At 36.5% G+C, this 22581-nt stretch overlaps 1 protein-coding gene across 1 annotated transcript; it reads left to right on the forward strand.

Annotated features, from left to right (window-relative positions):
• Positions 1 to 8428: 8428 nt before the first annotated feature.
• Positions 8429 to 18382, forward strand: LOC128017398 (alpha-1D adrenergic receptor-like). Its single transcript, XM_052602779.1, has 2 exons — positions 8429 to 9686; positions 16917 to 18382. The coding sequence occupies exons 1-2, from the start codon at positions 8765 to 8767 to the stop codon at positions 17468 to 17470; spliced, it is 1476 nt and encodes a 491-aa protein (XP_052458739.1). The 5' UTR covers positions 8429 to 8764; the 3' UTR covers positions 17471 to 18382.
• The last annotated feature ends 4199 nt before the right edge of the window (positions 18383 to 22581 follow it).

A 22581-nucleotide genomic window follows, 5' to 3' on the forward strand; every position in this document is an offset into this window, starting at 1 on the left:
ATTCAAAGAAAACAAATCTGTGAAAACCAACACACATCTTCTAGCTTCTTCTTTTTAGAGAAGACAGCTTTGTTATGATAAGGTCCAGAAGCATAATCCCTCCCAGCTGAAAAAGTGATCCGAGTGATCACACAGAGAGCTCACATCTGGAATGCATCTGCTGTGTACAAACATCTCATAGATGTCTTTAAGATGTCAGTTTTACATACATTCTAAATATAAACATCTTAAAGACATTTTCTAAACATCTATTTGACATCTAATAGGAAACGTCCTAGAGACGTATTGCATATGAGCAAACTCAAATAGACATCTCCGTGATGTTTGATACCCTGTTTGATACATTTTGGTTTGATCTTTGTGGGGTTTATTATTTACTTTTACATAGTTAGATGAAAAATCAGTAGTATTTCTAGTTTACAATTTAGTAAGTGTTTTTTTAATTTTGCTTCGGCCTGTTTTATTTATTTTATTGCTATTTTTAAGCATCAGCAAAGGCGACATTTATGTATTTTGCTTTATTTATTTATTTTTCATCTGATATATATGTTTTATTTTTAGCAATATCAGTGTCTGAGCTATAATACAGTGAGTGAGTGTTTTGTCTTAATAATCATTGATGTGGCCTTAAAATTTGAAAACAAAACTAAATGATTTGCTTTTTATCTTCCTTTCCAAATGTAATATAGTGCAAGCAAAAATAAATAAATAAATACAAAATAAAATAAATTGCTCACTTTTTACACTTACAAATCCAGTAATGGGTGTTCTAAAATGTCCCAAAAAGACACAAAAATACTTTTTTGTGTGTTACAAGTTATCATGTTGTAAAAGTGGATGTGTAGTCTATTTAGAACCAAAGCATTTTATATAATCTGTTCCACCACATGGAGTCTCATTAGTTTTCCCTACATACAGGAACCCATCTACACTGTCAAAAAAATCAATCTAATGGGTAAAAATTAGCACTGCTCTCATAAAGAGCACCTATGAGCAAAAGCACACACACAAGTACTCTGAAAATGCAGCATGCTACCGTTATAGTGTAAGCCTTAAGCAACATTATATAATTTAACAGTCAGCCCTGCTGAAACAGTCCTCTGTTTCCTCAGGTTGCTTACCTTTAATGGAAAATCTATGCAGTAATTTAAACATGCAGGCCTGAAGCTGCTGCTGCTTTCAGTGGCACTATCTCATGGTTTAAAAGAGAGTTTTAAATACATAGAGACCTGCTGTGAAGCTACTCTCTTTGAGGTGAAAGGTCTGAATGAGAATCCTATGATCATGAATACAACGTGATGGCCAACATAAAACAGTCTTGATTAATGGAGTAGAACATGACGAAATGAATGACTTGAGGTTCAGGGAGTGAGTCAGATTAATACAGAAACTGTTCCAATTGAGAGCAGTTTCTGATTCATTAATAAGCTCATAAGAGTCATTCTCAGGAATCAAGCATACCTGATTCCAAAGTCTATTTTCTGATTCACTAAAAATAATTACCCTGTGAGAATCATTAGCCATCATTAGCGGGAATCATATTCGCTGTTCACACTTAATGTTTCTGATTCACCCCTAAACGAACCCATATAGGAACCATTAACTCAGGAATCAAACTTAACTGGTTACACTATATGTTTCTGATTCACTATAAAGAAATAACTAATAAGAATCATTAGCACCAGAACTGGCTTTAATTAGTCATACTGCATGTTTGTGATTCAGTCAAAAGCTTGCAAGAATCGTTACTAGTGAACTGGATTTAACTGTTCATGTTCTATGTTTTTCATTTCACTAAAACAAACCAGCACTTAAGAGCCTTTAGCTTGGAAATCAGCTGAAGTGGTTAAACTGTATGTTTCTAATTCACTAAAAACAAGTGTCTCATAAGAGTCAATACCCAATGAACTGAACTAAATCATTCACATTGTTTTTAATTCACAAAAAAAAAAAAAAAAAAAAAAAAAGAAACAGCTCAGGAATTGGACTTCACAGGTTGTACCTGCTTTTTTCTTTGCATAAATTACAAAAACAAAAAAAATCCTGCAGATGTTCATGTTTGTGCAAAATAAAAGGAAGCATTTGTGCTAGTAATTGCGTGCAGAGGCGTGACACATGTTCTGTGGGGGTTTGTGTATAAGTGTGTGAGTGTATGCACTCTGTGTAATGCGGAAGTCTCCCCACAAGGAGACATCTGTGAAAAATGTGACCCCATGGACCACAGTGTCCGGTGCAGCGCTTGTGACAGCCCCATGAGACCCAGATGGAACTGAGGACACAACATAGAAATCATAAAACATGTGCTACAAAAAGCTGGTAGAACTTGACCCTCTGCTCTGATAAGAGGGGAGATTTGCCGTCTCATTTATGACGGTTAAGGACATGAATGTTATTCCCAAGACCAGAGCTGTTTCATAAGGACAGGGCAATGGACTTTGAGTTATTTTTTTTTTTTATATATATATATATAGCAAAAATTGTGATACTCTGCGATGTGGACATGTGGAGTCATTTAAGTCCTGTTCTTGTTATTAGGACAGCAGGGGTTTAGTCAAACATCAGAAATATTATGTTCATGAAATTGTCTTTATTGAACTGAACATCCAAACTGAGGGGATTAAAATGATATGAAACTGTTTATGGAGTCTTTTAACTGTGATTTTATGATTTAACTTTTTTTATGTCCTGAAAAAAGTTATATCCTTATATCCTGGTATTTTGGCCTTTTGCAAAAGAAATGTTGTGGAAACTGAATAAATAAACACAGGATATGCCCTAGACCTAGACCATATGAAAAAACACAAACAGTAATGATCCCACCACTATTTTATCAATTTGACAATATACAACAGCTGACATTGAAAACGTGCAATACACTAAACTCACAGAACAAATTAAATAGTATAGCCTTTGTGTGCACTTTTTTTATTGCTGCTATTTTTGGAGACACTGTGAAATGTATTGAGATTATTCTGTATAATATGACCACAGATGGCAATTTGTAGCCATTAGCATAACATAAATAAAATCAAGATCCTCTATAGACTTCTAGCACATAATTACCACTCTCTTAATGACTCAGTCCCTCCTGTGTGTAATAAATGAAAAGAAGTCCAATAAAACATGCCAGGGGGGTTAAAAAGTCAAAAACAACGGTTTTTTTTTTTTTTTCATCCACCTCACAGATGTGGCATATCAAGATGCTGGTTAGACAGCATGATTATTGAACAGGTGTGTCTTAGGTTGCCACAATAAAAGGTAACTCTTAAAAGTGCAGTTTTAGTGTGTCCAGGGGGGTGTGCAGTGGGGTCTGAAAACCAGTCAATATCTGGTGTGATGATATATATGTATATGCCGATCCAGAGCATCCCAAACATGCTCAATGGGTAACATATCCGGTGAGTCCAGCAAGAACTGGAATGTTTTCAGTTTCCAGGAATTGTGTACAGATCCTTGCAAAATGGGGCCGTGCATTATCCTGCTGCAACATGAGGTGATGGTCGTTGAGGTGATGGTCGTGGATGAATGGCACAACAATGGGCCTCAGGATCTCGTCATTCAAAATGCCATCAATAAAATGCAACTGTGTTAATTGTCCATAACATACTACTATAACCCCACCCCACCATGGGCCACTTGATCCACGCCGTTGACATCAGCAAACCACTCACCCACACAACGCCATACATGCTCTCTGCCGTCTGCCTTGTACACTGAAAACCAGTATTCATCCATGAAGAGAACACCTCTCCAAAGTGCCAGATGCCATCGAATGTGTAGCGTTTGCCCACTCAAGTTCGGTTACGACGGCAAACTGCAATCAGGTCGAGACCCAGATTGTGGCCAGCCTAAGACACACTCCTATTTTAGCGTGTATGTTTAGCACGGATGTGTGTGTGTGTGTGTGTGTGCGTGTGTGTATATATATATATACATATATAAATTTAAAAAGCATATATATATATATATATATATATATATATATATATATATATATATATATATATATATATATATGTGTGTGTGTGTGTGTGTGTGTGTGTGTGTGTGTGTGTATGTGTGGTGTATTTTGTTTACAACATATATTTAATGTTTTATAGTGAACTATAACAACCCTATGCTACATTTGTTTTCTTAAGCGAGTGAGTAGCATATTTCATAGAAACATTTCAAGTCTTAATACTGAGCTAATCTGAGCTTCAAATTCTTCTCTATTTGAAGCTTGGACAGCTGGAAGAGGTGATTGGCAGCTGGAATTTTCCACATTGAGTGGTGTGGAAATGGAATGGGGCTGCGACAAGTAGACTGGGAACAGGGGTCATTGTCAGGGGAATCACTCTTTAAAGTGTGTGTGAAGATTCTACGCTGCAGCTGTGGTTCTGTTTGGCCCAATCTGTGGTTTTCTGTGGTTAAATTAGCTAAGACCAATTGCTCAACCATCCCTTCAAACTGTGTCGGCTGCAAAGTAGCATCCGTCGACAACAGATATGCTTTCAGTACAAGAACTACAAAACTGTTTCCTAATCAGCATAACAAAGTGCCTTTGCATCACTTTGACACAGACAGCATTGTGAAACACGGCTGTGTGTAGGTAAAAATCTCTGATGCGAGAGATGATGGTGGCTCTCCTCAGCGAGGTAAAAGCGACTGGTGTTCATTTGCTGAGTGACTCATAGGCAAATTTTATCAATGACAAACCCAAAGGACGTCATGGTGTTCTGAAGCAGGGAGCACATACATAGTGTCAGTTCAATTAGAGCATAGCATTGAATCCTTCAGTGGTATTGCATTCAGTTTAGACTCCACAGGGACTGTTTAAGACTGTCATATAAATGGAGCAATGTAAAATACCTGCCAGCTTCAAATAAATATCTGCGCTTTTGTTCCCTTTTATGCAGATTTTATTATTATTATTATTATTATTTTTAACTGTGAGAAACTCAATTGAAAGGTTATATCTAACATTTTTTAGTTTATATCTTTTGAGATCTAAGCACAGGTTTGCAGGAGGGAAAAAATACTGAATTGTGAAATAAAACGTCACAATTAGCTTTTTTTGAAAAATGATTAGTAGATGTAGATGTTGAAAATGATTAGTAGATGTAGGAAAAGAAAAGCATGAAGAGAAATGTGGTCTTCTAATTTAAGAGAAGATCCATAATTAAGGATCCTTAAGAAGTAGAAGCAATCAATTAAAAATACATAATTAAAGGTTGGTCATTAATTAATGATGGCAGAGCTGCTAGCAGTTGTTTTTGAATTTCTTTATATTTTAAATCACAGTTTTATGGCTGCCAGCAGGCTGAATCATCCTGATAAAACCTGAAAGTGATCCAGTGCAGATTCTGGAAGGCAGCTGACGGTGTTCAGGTGGAGAATTTCATGGAGGGGAAAATCATTAATTCATGAAACCTAGCAGGCTTGGACTTGGAGAGTATGACAGCACAACCACTGTTCATAAACATCTCAAATATGGAAGAGTAATGACATTGCAGTCTGACAGCTGAGCAAAAACCACTTCGGTTAGAGCTACAGAGTGGGCAATGTTGTTGCGGTTGTCACGTCAAATTTGACAATTTCATACCAAGACCTGGAATCTTTTCCAAAACACATAACAATAGTTCTGTTAGAAAAGGGGGGATTCTGTTTGTTTTCAAATCTGATGCCTTGACAAATAACAATAGTGGTACACCAATACCAGTATTTGCACAGAATACAATAAACTGAGCCTTGAACAACAACAAAAGACTAAATTTAACAAGCGAATCAAAGTAAGCACTTTCTAGAACTTCTGCGACCTTTAGTCACAGAATTAGACACGACCCTTCTTTCTACAACAATACAATTACAAGTAAAGCATCTTTTTTTAGCCTTTTGAAACTCAATATCCTGCAGGCATGAAAAGTGATGTTCACTTGTGCTTCTAAATTTTCTTCGGTCCTCCCATTCAAGGACGTTTTAGCATTGAAAGATGAGAAATCACAAACATGTTGCACCTTCCAAATTCATATTCATATTCTCCCAGCTTCCCATTATGAACTGCCCTCTGAGCATAAGCAAAAATACAGACAAGTGCCTCCATGCTTTCTGATTGGCTAAATAAATAATATTTTTTATTTTACTGTTTTTTTTATATAGATAAAGGTTGTTACAGAAATTGGCATAACATAGTTATTTATTTCACTGATATCTTTTATAGAGTCGATCGATTTCTACACATCATCTTATAAAAAATACTTACAGTACCAAACACCCTTAATATCATGTGAATATATTTATTTATTTATTTTACAACAAGAGGTATGAATCATATATATTCATACTATAGATATGCACACATGCACATCTTGAGAGAAATGCAATTTGTGATGCCGTTAATTTAATGCAGAATTGATTTATTACACCTATAATCAATTCATAATCCTTGTTGTCTTTCTTGGTTTCATACTTAATGACTACTTTAGAGTCTCAGACTAAACCTGCTTTTGTCTTCACAATAGGTAGAATTTTTGCATTATGATTTCATTAGAGTACTGGAAACAATCCTTGGGGTCATTTGTCCATGCTGACTCACTCCTTGTAGTTTCTGCAGACTTTATGGCTGCACATTCATGCTTTAAACCCTTCCGTTCCACTACCACAGATTTGAAGGACAAGAGTAAATTCAGAAAATGGCTAGTTAGTGGCTATATGGGGGTACACATAATCAAAGCAGTGCTCAGGCAACCTGCGTCATTCAGACGATGGTCGGTTGGCCTAATGTGTCACAAGAAAACATTTCCAGGGCTATTACACCGGCGTCACCACTGTGCCCTGTTGACACAAGGCAGGAAGGATGTGTGGATTTATGATGTGCCAGATTCTGACCATACCATCTGCCTTCTGCAGGCAGGATTTTGCAGGCCATGCAGTGTCTATCCAATTTTAGCTCTTCAGATTTGGTGTTCATATGTGAATTTTAGCCAGTTTTTTCCCCTCTTCTCAGCTGGAACTAAGCTTCTTTGCTTAGGATTAGAAAAGAAACTTGGAAGAGCTGCACACAACACTACAGACAACAGATTCATCCTCACCACCAGATGTCTGCTGCTTATATTCAGTTAAGTTACAACTGTAATATACACAGGAAAAGCATTTCAATTATTATTATTTTTTTTTACATTATTATTATTACATTACATTTAGCAGATGCTTTTATCCAAAGCGACTTACAGTGCAGTCAGGCTAATCAGGCTTTTTTTTTTTTTTTTTACCAGTGTGTGTGTTCCCTGGGAAATGAACCCACAACCTTTTGCACTGCTAACACAATGCTCTGCCACTGAGCCACAGGAACATTTTTTTTTTTTTTTTTGTCATTGATAATATTAAGAACCATTAATAATAACTGAACCCCAATAATAATCAAGCACCAAATCAGGATATTGGATTGATTTAAGAAGGACTATGAGACAATGAAGGCCATAGAAATTACTGCTGAAAATTCAGTTTTGACATCACAGAAAAAAATACATTTAAACATTTACAGAAATAGAATGGTTATTTTTAATTGTAATATTATTTCAATTTACAATATTACCGTTTTCACTGTATTTTGATCAAATGAATGCAGTCTTGGTGAGCATGACACTCATCTCTGATGTTGAATTTAATGTTCACGTCATATGATAAAATGACTGATCCCAAGACAACTATGTAGAATTTACATTTACATATAAGTGTCCGCACAACTCCCTGATGCCATCAGTGATGACTACCTGGAAGGCAACATAAAATATTTAAACACTGACTGTGACTGACATTCATGTGTGGTTGCTTACATATTCTTAATGTGTATCCCAGTACTATTTTACCAGAGTTTCTTCACCTAATCGCTTCCTTCCAACTCCTCACCAAGGGACCATGTGGCTCTTAAATTGCCCCTCAACATTTAGTATGCATCTGGAGTAACAGGTGACAGATCGGCAGCTGCACAGCATCAGAAGGAATAGCATTAATTCTGACTTTATTGCACAGAGCTTCAAGAGGTTTATTTTTATTCAGAAAGCTCATGAAAAAAAAAAATGTGCATAAAAATGTGGTGTTTTGGTACCTTTTATTGTAGACAGCGGGATTAACATTTACCAGATTTGCAAATGGAAAAAAAAGACGTATATATATATGCACTGCATTTGTATAGAATCTGAACAACATAGAAATGATAAAATTCTATAAAACTGACTTGACATGATGTTATTCTAAATAATGTATGCACTGATAAAAATCATTATGCATTGCGATATGAAAACAATAATACAGAACCCTCTAGTGGTCACATGGATATCTGCAGCAAGTGTGAGACGCGTCACCAAGTTCTCAGAGCTGGAGGAGGAGACCTGGAGCTCTGGGGTCCACATTGACTCTCTGTAATCCAGTTTGGAGTGGTCGCTGAGGATGCCACCAGAAGCAGCCTCTCCATAAGATCAGCAGTGCATCGGCACTGTGGTTGTATAGACTTGGGAGCTTATTAGTTGCTTAATAGTTTATTCTACCTCAAAAATAGTTCAACTGTGCACAGTTTAAATTATAGTTCAGGTTATGCCACAACAGAAAAAAATGTAGGTGTAACGAGATATATAACAGAAAACATTTTATAAATAGGCTACATCTCACAAAGTGAAGAATTTGAAGACACCTTCCATGAGTGATGATGAAGATGAAACTCTCCTTAAACCGACCAGTCAACACCTTCAGAACAAACCAGTAAAAGTCGTCTTTATGGAGTTTCAAAATGACATTTTCTAAACTGCTGAACGAGAGCAAGGATGGATTCCCCTCGGACGTTCTCTCCAACATCAGCAACACCACCTGTGAGAGCATCACCGTCGACTCTCAAGTCATCGGTGTCGGAGTCTTTCTGGCCGTTTTCATTTTGCTGGCGATCGTCGGAAACATTTTGGTTATTCTCTCGGTGCTGTGCAACAAACATTTGCAGACGGTCACCAACTTCTTCATTGTGAACCTGGCCATCGCGGACCTTCTGCTTAGTACCATCGTCCTGCCGTTCTCCGCGTCTCTGGAGGTGCTGGGATGCTGGGTGTTCGGTCGGGTCTTCTGCAACATCTGGGCGGCGGTAGATGTGCTCTGTTGCACGGCGTCTATTTTAAGTTTGTGCATTATATCTATAGACAGGTACATCGGAGTAAAATACTGTCTGAAATACCCCACTATCATGACAGAACGGAAAGCAGGTGTCATCCTCGTGGTGCTCTGGGTTTCTTCAATGGTGATTTCCATCGGACCGCTTTTGGGATGGAAAGAGCCCCCACCTTCTGATGAGAGCATCTGCCGCATCACGGAGGAACCGGGTTATGCTCTGTTCTCCTCTTTATTCTCCTTCTACCTCCCGCTCATGGTGATTTTAGTCATGTATACTAGAGTATACATCGTGGCCCGCAGGACTACAAAAAGTTTGGAAGCGGGTGTGAAACGGGAGAGAGATAAATCAACGGAAGTGGTGTTGAGGATACATTGCAGGAGCATACCGGAGGATCCGAGCACGAGCTCGAAAAACAAAAATCACCCGTTCAGAAGTTCACTGTCCGTGAGACTCATGAAGTTCTCCAGAGAGAAGAAAGCTGCTAAAACCCTCGCCATCGTCGTGGGGATGTTCATTCTTTGTTGGCTACCGTTTTTCTTCGTTTTGCCTTTGGGTACGTATGAGTTTTCTCTGTTTGGTGTGAGTTTTCGAACGGTACCTAATCTTCATTATGGTTCAAGCAAAAATTAAAACATAACCTGATGTTTATATATATTTTTTTATGTTCTTGTTTTTTTTAAATCAAAATCAAAGTAGACTATATATATATCATTGCACTGTTTTCTCTCTCAAAACACATAAACCCGAATATAAATCACGAATTGTGACAAAGTAAATGGGTGTACAGAAGTGAAATAAAAAAAAAAAGAAAAAAAAAGAAAAAAAATCAGTTATCATAATGGAATTAAATGAATCAGATAATACTGTATAAAATAAAATGTAAACATTATTATTATTATTATTATTATTATTACTATTATATTGCTCATGGACAGTTAAATGAGAGAGCTATATATATACATATAATAAATTCCGTGTGATGTTCTAACAGAAACATGTGAGTGAGCTAGGAAAAATCTGTTCTAAATTTGTTTTGTATTATGTCTTTCGTTATGAGATAATTCTTATTAAGAAACAGGATTGGTTCCAAATTATGATAAATATTCCAATCGAATTTTTGACTATGATAAATTGTTTATCATAAAATGTATTAATTGTGTTAAAAAAAAGCACTTGAGCTAATCCTTTTGCAATTGACGTGATATGTGACACAGGAGTGGATGATTTTACAGTATGATCAGCTTTATTCCTTAAGATGCAAACATGCATATAAAATTGACATTTATTTCGACACTGTTAATGTTTTACTTCGTGTTTAGGCAAAACAGAAATGTGCCTGATATAAAGCACGAGAGCTATTATGTCATCATGACTTTTCTCACTGACGAAATCAGTCCCACTTTTCTATTACATTCACAGTTAATAAAGATACAAATGTGTTTTGAGAAGTATTTAACAGCAGCTCCACCTCTAAGTATTTGAGGGGAGATTGGTACACTTGGTCTTTTTTGGAGAATACTGTGCTCTTTAGGATTCAAATAAATAATAGTGCATGCAGTGCAAGAACAAATGCAAAATCAGCCAATACCCAATACATGATAATATATACTAAACAAATAACCAAAACTGATTTTTGCAATTACTGACAACAAATTGTTGAATGGTTGATAAATAAATAAAGACCAGCTAAGTATTCTGCTTATATATTGTTAGAAAGTATTCAGAAGAAAAAAAATTATAAAATACAATATCCATTTAAATGTGGGATGGAGTAAAGCCTCTCTTCTCCTAACAAAGAGCTCAATTCTTTGTGCCACAATATGTCGAAAAAAAGAGCTATTGTTTGATTAATTACCTTTATCAAAATGTTGCCTTCATGTGTGACCATGATGTAGCTCCACATAACAAAAGTTCAGACACTGACCTCTATGTTGTCAAAACTAAGCAATATAATTAAAGCAGAAGTAAAAGGCTTGTGAGAGACTTATGAGCAATTTTCCTCTTTCTATAAAGGCAATGGCATGAAGAGTTCATAAGAACATGCTTTGTTTCCTCACAAATCATGCATGCAATCACTTCTCCTCACATTTTCAATAGCAAATAGCAGTTTCTTTGTATCAGTACATCTAATCTAACAATATCCCGTACCCTTCTATCAGAAATCAAAATGTTCCCATGTCCTTAGCCAGAAATGTTTGCAGCTATTTAGTAATGTTACACATTATTTTGTTATATTAACAAACTAAATACCACAGTCAAATGTAAAATAAATAAATAAATAAATAAAAAAGAAATGGAAAAAGCATTAAAAGAATTTTGGTCGTGCTGACATCATTGTCTGAGGCATGAAATGGGTACATCTTAAGTAACAAACAAATAACAACACGTACCATTTTGACTATTATTAGCAATTTATAATTAAAATACACATTAAAAAGAATAAAAATAAATTGGCTGGCATTGTACATTCCCCACAATGTATTGGTTTCCCGCCAAACCCACCATCCCATCCATCTCCAGGGTATTCCAAGAGTGTGGTTTTCGCCTGTCCCTGCTGGTATTCCACTCATAGTAACTGTGGGGAAAAACAGGGCAGAAGTGGTTGATAACATCTTCTTACGGGATTTGAATGTGGTGCTGGTGAAATTCTGGGATCAACTCTTCTCTCCTTCGTTCTTTTTTTTTCTTCTTGTTCTTTTTGCTCCCAGTGGTTAGAGTCAATGGTTTGGGAAGGGGGGGACTTTGTTCAACCAGAGAAGGCAGTTGAAGCAGGCAGTTTCACTCAGGTCCCTGACCTCTTTCTGCTCAACGCTCCACTGCCTTAATCACGGCTATTAACGAGTTGAGTTAAAGAGGGTGCTTTCATTTTCCAAAGCTTCAGCAACAGCCAGCCACCAGGACAGAGGAGGGATACGACATGGCTTAGATCCACACGTACACTGCAGAAGCACAAACTGTGAGGCACTGCGTTATAATGACAGAAATGAGGGATTTGCTGATTTTAAACCTTGCTTCAATTTGAAGGCATTGGGAAATCTGGAGGACATTTTTTAAAGGGGTCATATGATGTTGCTAAATATTACATTATTTGGTGTATTTGGTGTAATGCAATGTGTTTATGCGGTTTACGGTTCAAAACATTATTACACATATACATACACATTATTTTCCACATACCTGTATATTACTGTTGCTCCTCTACCCCCCCCCCCCCCCTTTCTGAAACATGTCGATGTTTACAAAGCTCATTGTTCTACAAAGCGAGGTGTACGCTGATTGGCCAGCTGTCTAGTGTGTTGGGATTGGCCGGATACTTCAAGCATGTGACGGAAATGTTGCGCCCCTTACCATACTGTGATGCCGTGTCCCAGCTCGACGAGACAAAACCAATAAAACCCATTACAAACGAGGCATTAGTTGCACACATCTGAATAATTGGGTTAAACTGATCTGGAACAGTGTTGTAAATACAACTTAACCACTGATTTCTAGTTATGTCCTCTTTTGGAAGACCAAACAAAGTAGTTTTGCTTTCACAATGAAACACACAGTGTCTCCACGACGTACCGGCAGCAGCAACAATACTAAAGTTTGAATATTTGAGCTGTGTTATGCAAACATCTCATCTCATCTTTGCATGAACAGTTTTTAACACTCCAAAGAGAAAGGAAAACTTGAAATTGCATTATATGACCCCTTTAAATTACATCTGGTAAAAAAAAAATTTAAAACACTGCATTTACACTACTTTCTAAAATGCTTGATTTTGATTGGTCATTCAGTGGCATCCCCCATTGCCCATGGCAACACTGTATAATTATCCACATATCCGGGTAACTACAACCAGCGCTACTTTCAAATTTCTCATGGTGGATTCGCTTTGACTTGTTTCATACAAATGCAATTGCCACTATCTTGTGTTTCAATTGTTGTTGTGGTACTTATTACAGGTAAGATTATGGTTTCATTTCAACTCAAGTCAGTGTTTCATGTCCACATATTTTTGTGAGTAGCCATGTAATAAGTGAGCGAAGTACAATCAGCCAGTCATTATTGCAAAATGAACCACTTCATGGTGATACAAGAGCCCTCTAATCCTCTTATATAATTGTACTTTTTGTGGTACAAGTTTTTAAAATGACAAGTCTGCCCTCTAAATGATTGTCACATTTTTGGCATCAACATGCCCACCATGTTATTGTTGTGATGGATCAGGGGAATGTTTCCCTTATGGCGTTTTTATGCTGGACAGTGAAGGTCTCGTTTCTGGTGACAAACAGAACAAAATGTTTATGCTCTCCTTAAGAAAACAACACATTCCTTTAATGAAATGACATGACAGTTAAATGCATTGCCAGGTTTATACATTTTAATATGCACTAATTGTAAATATTATATGTCTACATGATTAATCCAAAAGCAAAAAATACAGAGAAGGTTAGAGTATGAGCCTTTTTTATGTGCCTGTATTTATGTTTGTGACATATTGAACATCCATGATGTGAATGCATATTCTGCTAATGTAAAATTCTGCAGCATATATATTTTTTTTTTCAAGTTTCCCAAATACCATATTTTAAACCTAAATGTAAAAGTTTTTTAAAAGTTGCAAGAAATCTTTCATTAGTGGCTTAGATTTAAATTTCAGCAGCAACATTAGTAGGTAATCTAATACATTTCAGGAAGAATAAAAAAATTGCCTGCCTGTCAAAAATATCTTGAACTTTTTTGACCCAAGCTGTTTAGTCAGCCTCTAATACATTTAGATCAAATTGACACAGAATGCAGCTTGACAGGAACTCACACATGTAGCCAATAACTACAGACCATGGTAAAATAGGTCTTGGGGTGATCACTATTAGATGAGACAACTTTAACACGTGGCTACCTGCCAAAACACTCCTATAGCTCAAGTGGCCCGTGCCAGGATGCATTACTAGAAAGCAAAGGCCGCCAGCATGGGTTCAACACTCTCAGCTTACCTGTAAATGAATTGCCTACCTGACAGCTCCATCATTTGTGGAATATTTTTCACACCAGGAAAAAAGGTTATTTTAAGAACGGTTCCCTGAAATATAGTATATATTTTTTTAAATGGCATTATTGTGATAACCCCTTTGGATTTTATTAAGAGTGTAAAGCAGAACAAGCATGTTGGGAAAGCCACATTGGATATAAGTGCCAACTGAACCTATTTGCTTAACTTAATAATTAAGATGACACAGTGAGTTCACATGCAAAATTGAGAAATTTCTACACTTCCCATGCCCTTTTGTATAATCATTTTAAAAATATTTTGTCTTACTGATTGTGCTTTCAGCTACCACTAAATGTCTACTTTTAGTTTGGCTTGCTTTTCTAAGTCCTTTTAGCAGAATTCCTCACATGCTCCCCTAAAAACAAAACAGCAAATCTGAAAAAGTCAGAAGACCCTTTTTTTTGTGCAGTGCAAGTACACGGAATGGTTGTACACGGAAGGGATGCCACATTGTACATGATGCTCTGGCAAAAAGGAAGTTGTCTCTCAGTAGCTAGTGCACATCCTGCTTGGTGTGTCTCATAATCAGAACAATTACCAAAAGGGGGCTTTCCAAGGACTTGCTTTCATCTCAAGCTCACAATTGCAACCAATTGACGGCCTCGAGCCAAGAAGGAGAATAAACATTTCTTTTTGTTTTCCAAAATCTGTTTCAACAAGACCGCTCTATTCCCAGTCCATTTTTACTACCTATTCCCTTTAGTGCTATCTTTAAACATCTCTACTGACAGAGAGGTATTGTGACCTCTTGTGACACTGAAATGCATGGCATGGGCGATGACAACTGTGTTATGTCTGAGATAATGCAGCACTAGCCTCCTCTCACTTCCTGTGGGGAAGGCAGGGAGGAGATATTGGGAACATATGTTGGTGTCTGTCGAAGGTGCAGCGGAAATGTGCAGGTAGTGTTAATGTGTGGGAGGAGAGGATATGAAGAGAGACGTTATGTAGAAAGATTCCGTGTGAGCCCAGATCCATCGAGCCCAAATTCAATTCAATTCAATTCAAGTTTATTTGTATAGCGCTTTTTACAAATTTTTATACAAATCGTTACAAAGCAACTTTACAGAAAATTATGTTTCTACAATATTTAGTAGTAGCTAGTAGTTTGTGCACGTTTGACAGGATTTTAGAAAAAAAAAAAAAATAATAATAATACAAGACGTAGTCAGCTAGACGATGAACTATCAATATTATTAATCAATAGTTATTATATGATTCAGTCACACATGTAGCAATAATTGTTAGTTCTGTTTGTTGATTCAGGGTTAGCATCATCTGAGGTCCTCTGAGGGTCAGCATCATCTCTTCTCAGGTGTTCTGGATCCAGACTGGAGCTTGTGTAAATCCTAGTTACGGTGAAACATAGAAACAGAATAGAGACATCATTAGCATAGCTGCTGATGCAACAAAGTAAAATTAGTTTAACCCAAGTTAATGAATAAAAATGCACCTTTGATCAGATGCAACTACACTCACAATTTAAAAGATACATTATTCGTATGCTTGGCAAAAGAGATGTGTTTTTAATCTAGATTTAAACAGAGAGAGTGTGTCTGAACCCCGAACATGATCAGGAAGGCTATTCCAGAGTTTGGGAGCCAAATGTGAGAAAGCTCTACCTCCTTTAGAGGACTTCGCTATCCTAGGAACTACCAAAAGTCCAGCGTTTTGTGACCTTAGGGAGCGTGATGGGTTGTAACGTGGTAGAAGGCTAGTTAGGTACGCTGGAGCTAAACCATTTAGGGCCTTATAGGTAAGTAATGATAATTTGTAACTGATACAGAACTTAATCTCAATCTCATGATCTGTCTATTAAGTTTGTGCAGGCCTGCTGTAACTAAAAGACTGTTTTGGCATTGGCATCTATGGATGATAAAGGTTCTTCATGGAATCAGAAATGCTAATTAAGAACCTATATTTTTAAGCGTGGGTGTGAGTTCATTTTGGGTGAATTATCCATATTTAATATGTGATTCTGGTTTGATTGTGAACAATTCATTGGTGCATGTTATTCCAAAGAAACCCATTAGTTTTTGTAATCTTTGATCGCAATGCAACAGCTTGCATCTCCTCTGTAACGACTTTGTATTTCCACTGACGTCACGTTGGCTAATGGTGATTGACAATAGCCCGATAGCTATTTAAATAATGTTTTATAGAGCCTGCATTTGGTCCGCCCACTTTTCACAATCCAATCAATTCCCAATGGATAAAATTAAATATTATCTTGCATTTATTTTTCAGAAACACATAAAATTATAATGCAGTGAAATGGGTTGCAAACAGCAGTTCATGTTGATTATAATGACTAATGGCCTTGTGTGGCCGCTCTATCAAAGGTAACAGTGCTTTTTTGATTTTGAGGAGAATTGGGCAATGACATATTGGAATCGCTCCCACAATAATCTCCTACAGGACAAAAAAAAAAAAAAAACAGACATATTTTCAAATAGATATTAAGACATGCCACATACTATTTAATATGCATAAGACTTCTCCTGAGTCAAGGGGGGGGGGGGGGGGGGGGGGGGATTCAATGTGCAAAGTATACAATCTCTCAGCTGGGTATAATTAGGAAAACACAATTTAAAACGGTGCACTCACGGATTTGAACTGTTCAGTGTGTGGGAGGAGTATGGTAGCTTCAGGCTAAGTTTACTTGAGCCACAGTGTCATTTCCCATGTAAATAAACTAAAAGTAAACTAAATGTTTTTAAAATTTCTCTTTCTTTGTGTCCTCAGGCTCTTTTTTCCCAGCTCTGAAGCCCTCTGAGATGGTGTTCAAAGTAATCTTCTGGTTGGGATACTTCAACAGTTGCATTAACCCCATAATTTACCCCTGCTCGAGCAAGGAATTCCAGCGTGCCTTCACCCGTCTGGTGCGCTGCCAGTGCCAGCGCCGCCGCCGCATCCTCCGCCGGTTCTACGACCAGCGCTGGAGAACAGCCATGCGAGGAGCCCAGAGGGACCCACACAGAGACTACTGCTCTGGATTTCCCTTTCACGAGCAGTGTGGTAACTCTATCTATTCCTGCCAGAACAAGAGCCGGCCTCTTAGTCTGAAGAGCTGGAGCTTCTTACCCCCTTTACAGAAGTCCTCCTTCCAGCTAAAGGAGAAAATGAACAATCTTTCCAATAAGATTAAGAACGGGACGGGGAAGAATAGCACGTCTGCTCTGGCCCGGACAGAGATTGACACGGTCTCCATGGGGATCTATAACGACTGCGGCGATCAGAGCACTTACCAGATCTACGACCTCACAGAGTGCTACGGCCTGAAGGAAACAGACATCTAAACAAAGACACAGATTACTGACTGTTCTCTCTGAGAGCTCTGACTCACTGCCAATTCTTAAAAAATTGTTAGAGTTTTATTTTTTTTTCTCAAAGACTAGTGTTCTTGTTATGTCTTAAAGTGCTAGTTTCAACACAGTTGAGAAGCAACTATGAGTAAAAATGACAAGGACAATGTGTGTTAAAGGAGATAAATGCGTTTTTACATGGATGATTTAACATTTTTCTTTTAAAGTGGCAAAAGTACTCTGAAGGGGAAACAAATATGATGGAAAAAATTAACTGCACTGGATTCGAATGAAAAGATTCATAGCTGCTGGGTATCTGTATACCGTGCTGTCCATGTGACCTTTGAGAAGTAATTTGTCTGTTTTTTTTTTCAAACTCCAGCAACCCTTGAACTGTATTCACAAAGAGAGATTGTTACAAATTCTTTGACTTGCTGTCCATTAAGTGTGAATGCAAAAACATATTTGACTGATGTGAGACGTGTGAATCCATGACACTAATTTGAATTGACATAATGATTCATTGTGGTTCACAGATTGCTGATTTTAAATGATTCAAAATTGATTCAGAGGTACATACATTTAAAAGTGAAGCACAGTTTATAACCTAAACAGATTTTGTGCAGATGTTTTCAGTATTACAGAGGGTAGTTCAGTGCTGTGCTATTTATGTGCTATTCATGCTTTTCTCATTTCAGCCATGAGATCTAAGTCATCTCTAAAAGGACCAACAGTGGAAAAAAAAAGAAAGAAAAAGAAAATTATTAAAATAATCAAAATGAATGGACTCCAACTCAGTTTCTGTGTTGTTAAGAAAAGCTTTTGGTTTATTTGTAATGATGATGTGATGATGTCTTTCAGTGTCAACTATTGAACATAATAAATCTGAAAAGAGCATGCAGTTGATCTAATATGTGTATTTGTTGAATCCTGAAAAAAATGAATCCATTTTATTAAAACAACCATTACATGGGAAAGAAAAATCAGATTAGATCCCTTTAAAAAAATGTAATTTGTAGCCATGATAACACTGGAATCAAGTACTTATCTTCTCAGCCTTTTCTTTTGAGAAATACTTAAAACACACCTAAATGAAATTCAGTTTCATGTTCCAAACTCATAAGACTGAGTTAGGACTTCGTTAGTCTTCGAACACAATTTAAGATATTTTCCTTCCATTCAAGTCCAGGTAACCAAAACTGCAAGATCCAAAATGGTTATGAAGATGACACAGAGCAAACTGAAATTAAGCATTTTGATCAAAGTCTTGTGCAGAGATACAATGGCTTTATATGATGAACATATTTAATTTAAGCTTTTATTCACATATAAACACACAAACATAGATAGAAACATTGAAGCTTGTAATTTCGTGCCAGGTTTAATTAAAATATCTTAATTAAACGTTTTATGGGTTTGGAATAACATGGGGATGAGTACAGTAAATCAGGGCCGTGCACAGACCTTTTGAGGGGCATGTGCTGAAACTGAAAAAGGGCACCCCCCCCCCCCCCTTTTTTATATCAAGGTTAATTACTAAGCCTGCATAAAAGGAAGAAATGGTCACATCTTCATGACAAATTCAATAACACAAAATAATAGTCTCAAAAGCTTTAGATTTATTCACGATTAATAACAACCATAATAATAATATTAGATAATTCGATAATATAGATAAACAGGGTTTTAAGGGCTTCTTTAAACCTAATACAACAGCAACCTTCTGTGAGCCATGTATCTGGCAAAAATTTTATACTGTGGTGGACCAGGGATGTTGGTCTCTTGAAGGTCTCTTATTCACTAAACTTTCCCTAAAATAAGCCAGCAATGAAAAAATAAATAAAAATAGTGTGAAAAGTACAGTTGCAGTGAAAAGCATTTCTGAAGGATCACGTGACACTGAAGAGTACTGATGTAATGATGCTGAAAATTCAGCTTTGATCACAAAAATAAATTACATTTTAAAATATTCAAATAGAAAACAGTTATTTAAAATTGTAAAAATATTACACAATATTACTGATTTTGCTGTATTTTGGATCAAATAAATGAAGACTTGGAATGAATCATGAATTACATTCTGTATGATAAAATATAAAGATTTCAGTGATCTTCTGTAATTTTTTTTTTTAGTTACTACTACATTACTGTAGTAAAACCATGTTTTACAACATTTTATACAGAGAGTATACAGAGAGTATACCATAACATGATTAGCCTAAATGTTAATAAATTAAGTGTATCAGCAATCATAAATCAAAGAAGAAATTTCTTAGAAATATGTTATCTAGGTGCCGAGGATCACTCGTCGCTTTGTGTAAGTTCCAGTACGAAACAGCGCGGGGGCGCACCTGTTATGATTTTCCGATGGTAAAAACAAATTATATGTTGTTGTATTACTTATCAATTTATCATTTTTGACCAGCGAATGTGTGCAAATGTGATTTTTTTTCTGTCCGTCATTAAAACGGCGACGGCGCCTGCCGCTGCGGGCATCACATTACATTTTCATCTACAGGTTACAAACTAGTTTTTTTAGCTATATAGACGGAGCGCTCAGTTTTTCCTGTGGTAAAATGCATTTGGCCAAATTAGCATTTTATAAAAGATGAAATGTAACTGTATGCACAGGCTGTGTTGGCTATGAATTGGCTATGACTAGATGGCAAATGCTAGCCCTCTCTTTCAGGCGACGTCCCACATGTCTCAGTCAGTCAGTCAGTCAGACATCAAATAAATAAAATATGAGCCTTTATAGACAATGTTTAGTAGTACTTATTCAAACAACAAGATATTTATTTACCCTTCGCAAAACTTTGTTCAGCTCAGCTGGTGTCTACTGTGCGGCTGCTGTGGAACTTCAGTTGATTCAATGAATATAGAGGGGGCGGAGTTATCAGCTTACTGACAGCTTGAGGATCGAATAAGATTTATACAAGCTCGTTTTAAGAACTTTCATTTGGTAAAACAGACAGACAGACGTAAAGGGTGACCAATAGCATTGATTAAAAAAAAAAAAAAAAAAAAAAAAAAACACCACCAAAAAAAGAGCACTTCGGAGTGTAAGGGCAAAAAGGGCATTTGCTCTGCACAGGTTGAGCCCTACCTGTGCACGTGCCTGCAGTAAATGATGATAGCATTTTTTATTTTGTGGGGTGAACTATCCCTTTAAGATTAGTCACTACTCACATAGGCACATTTGTGGCTCCTTTGTACAAAAGGTCAGATGTTCTTGTTTCCATTCAAGATGCTCTTTGGTGGAAAATGATCAAATCATGCCAGAGAACATGATTATCAAGGCTTTATAGTAACTTGCTGGGTTCATGCAGCTCAAGTGCTGCTGACATTTAAACAAAAGAAGGATATACCAGATACTAAGACATCCTGAAACTCATTGTATGTCTCAAGAAGAGAGTTAACAGTATTACATGTTGTGCTCAGATTTGCCAGGATGTGAACAATGCACATTCATTTTATAGCTTTGTACTCATACTGCACATCTATTTCTCATCTCTTGTCTATTTTTATTTATACAAAGAATTTTAGCAGAAACATCTGAGACAAAGGTGAAACCTAACCAAAACATTAATGAGAACCCTATGATGTCTCCTGAGTCATGAAAAAGCAGCCTCTAAATCGGTCAGCCTATCAACTGATTCATTGCTGCATTCATTTAATCATTAATGATGAAAAATCTAAGATGGCCAGTAGAGGTCACTGTTAATGTAAATGAATTACAAATTCCTAAAATTTTCCAACAGAATTGGAAACACAATTGTTAAAAGGCAGCTTCTAAAAGCACTCTGAATCATCTCACATTTTGTTTAATTATATAAGACAAGACTCTGGGTATGAAAATAACGTACTCTATGTGCAAGCGAACTGTTTTCCTTTTCCATTTAAGATCTCTGAGAACTTAGAAGAATAAATCACTGTGATTCCCTGTCCTCCCCTGTTTCCTGTGGATTACTGAACACTAACACCAGCAACAAGCATGATACTGGATGTTTTCCTGAGACGATTTCCATTTTCAAAATTATTAAATTGATCATTCATTATAAAGAACAACCCCCATCCACCCAAGCTCCTTTATCTTTGCCTACCCCATTATTAAAGCAGCAGACCAGCGGGACATCCAGTCATCTCATAAGAATTATATAAAGAAAACATGATCACTGCTGAGATTTCATTCTTGTTTCATTTCCAGCATAGCATGACAGGGGATGATGTGTCACACGCCTTTGGAGTGTTTCTTTCGATAGGCACTTTAAAGTGCACTGGATCCTCAAATAGCAAAAACCTTCTATTCCTGGTTGTTCTTCATTCTGTTTATTATTTCATGCTGCCATAGTTTGTTTGCAAAGGACATTATGTGAGTTTAAAATGGGCTCTTAACCATTTTAGAATTCAACTGTTACATCTTGTACCACATAATGCTTATAATTCTGCCAGAATAAAAAAGGTAAAGTTCTTTTTGGTACCTTGAATACACTTTGCATTAGTGCTAGCAATAGATGCAATAGAATGATGGATTGTGTGCTGCAAAGCACCAAATCTGTGGGAAAAAATTATGAATGAAGACCAGACATCTAATTTATTCACACAGTAAAAAAACGTGAAAGAAAACACATCGTACAGGAAGTTCAAATCACAATGTTTGCATGCACTTTATCATGCTGTTAGCCTTATCATACTGGGGTTTGTGTTGTATCATTTATCATTATTTGGAACCCATACTGAACCCATATATATATAATGCCATAATCATTAAAGTCTTTTAAAGTCTTACAACAATTAATACCTATGGTCACCCATACAGCAGGCAATAATATATTTTCAGATCTGTTTTAAGTATGTTTTAAAATATGCAAAAAAAGCCTATTGCTAATAAAAATTTAAAAATATATTTACACAAATATATTTCCAATTTTCACATTTTAGTTGCTTGCAATTGTTCATATGTGTTTAGCCTTTTTTATCAAAATGTATTAATATTGTCAAAAAATTATTATAAAAATTATATTTTGTGATGAAAAATAAACTAAATATACTTTAATAAGTTTGAAAATCTAATATTTCCCTAAGGTGTGCTTTTTATTTAACCC

Source organism: Carassius gibelio, chromosome A1, assembly GCF_023724105.1.
Source record: "Carassius gibelio isolate Cgi1373 ecotype wild population from Czech Republic chromosome A1, carGib1.2-hapl.c, whole genome shotgun sequence".
Taxonomy (NCBI): Eukaryota; Metazoa; Chordata; class Actinopteri; order Cypriniformes; family Cyprinidae; genus Carassius; species Carassius gibelio.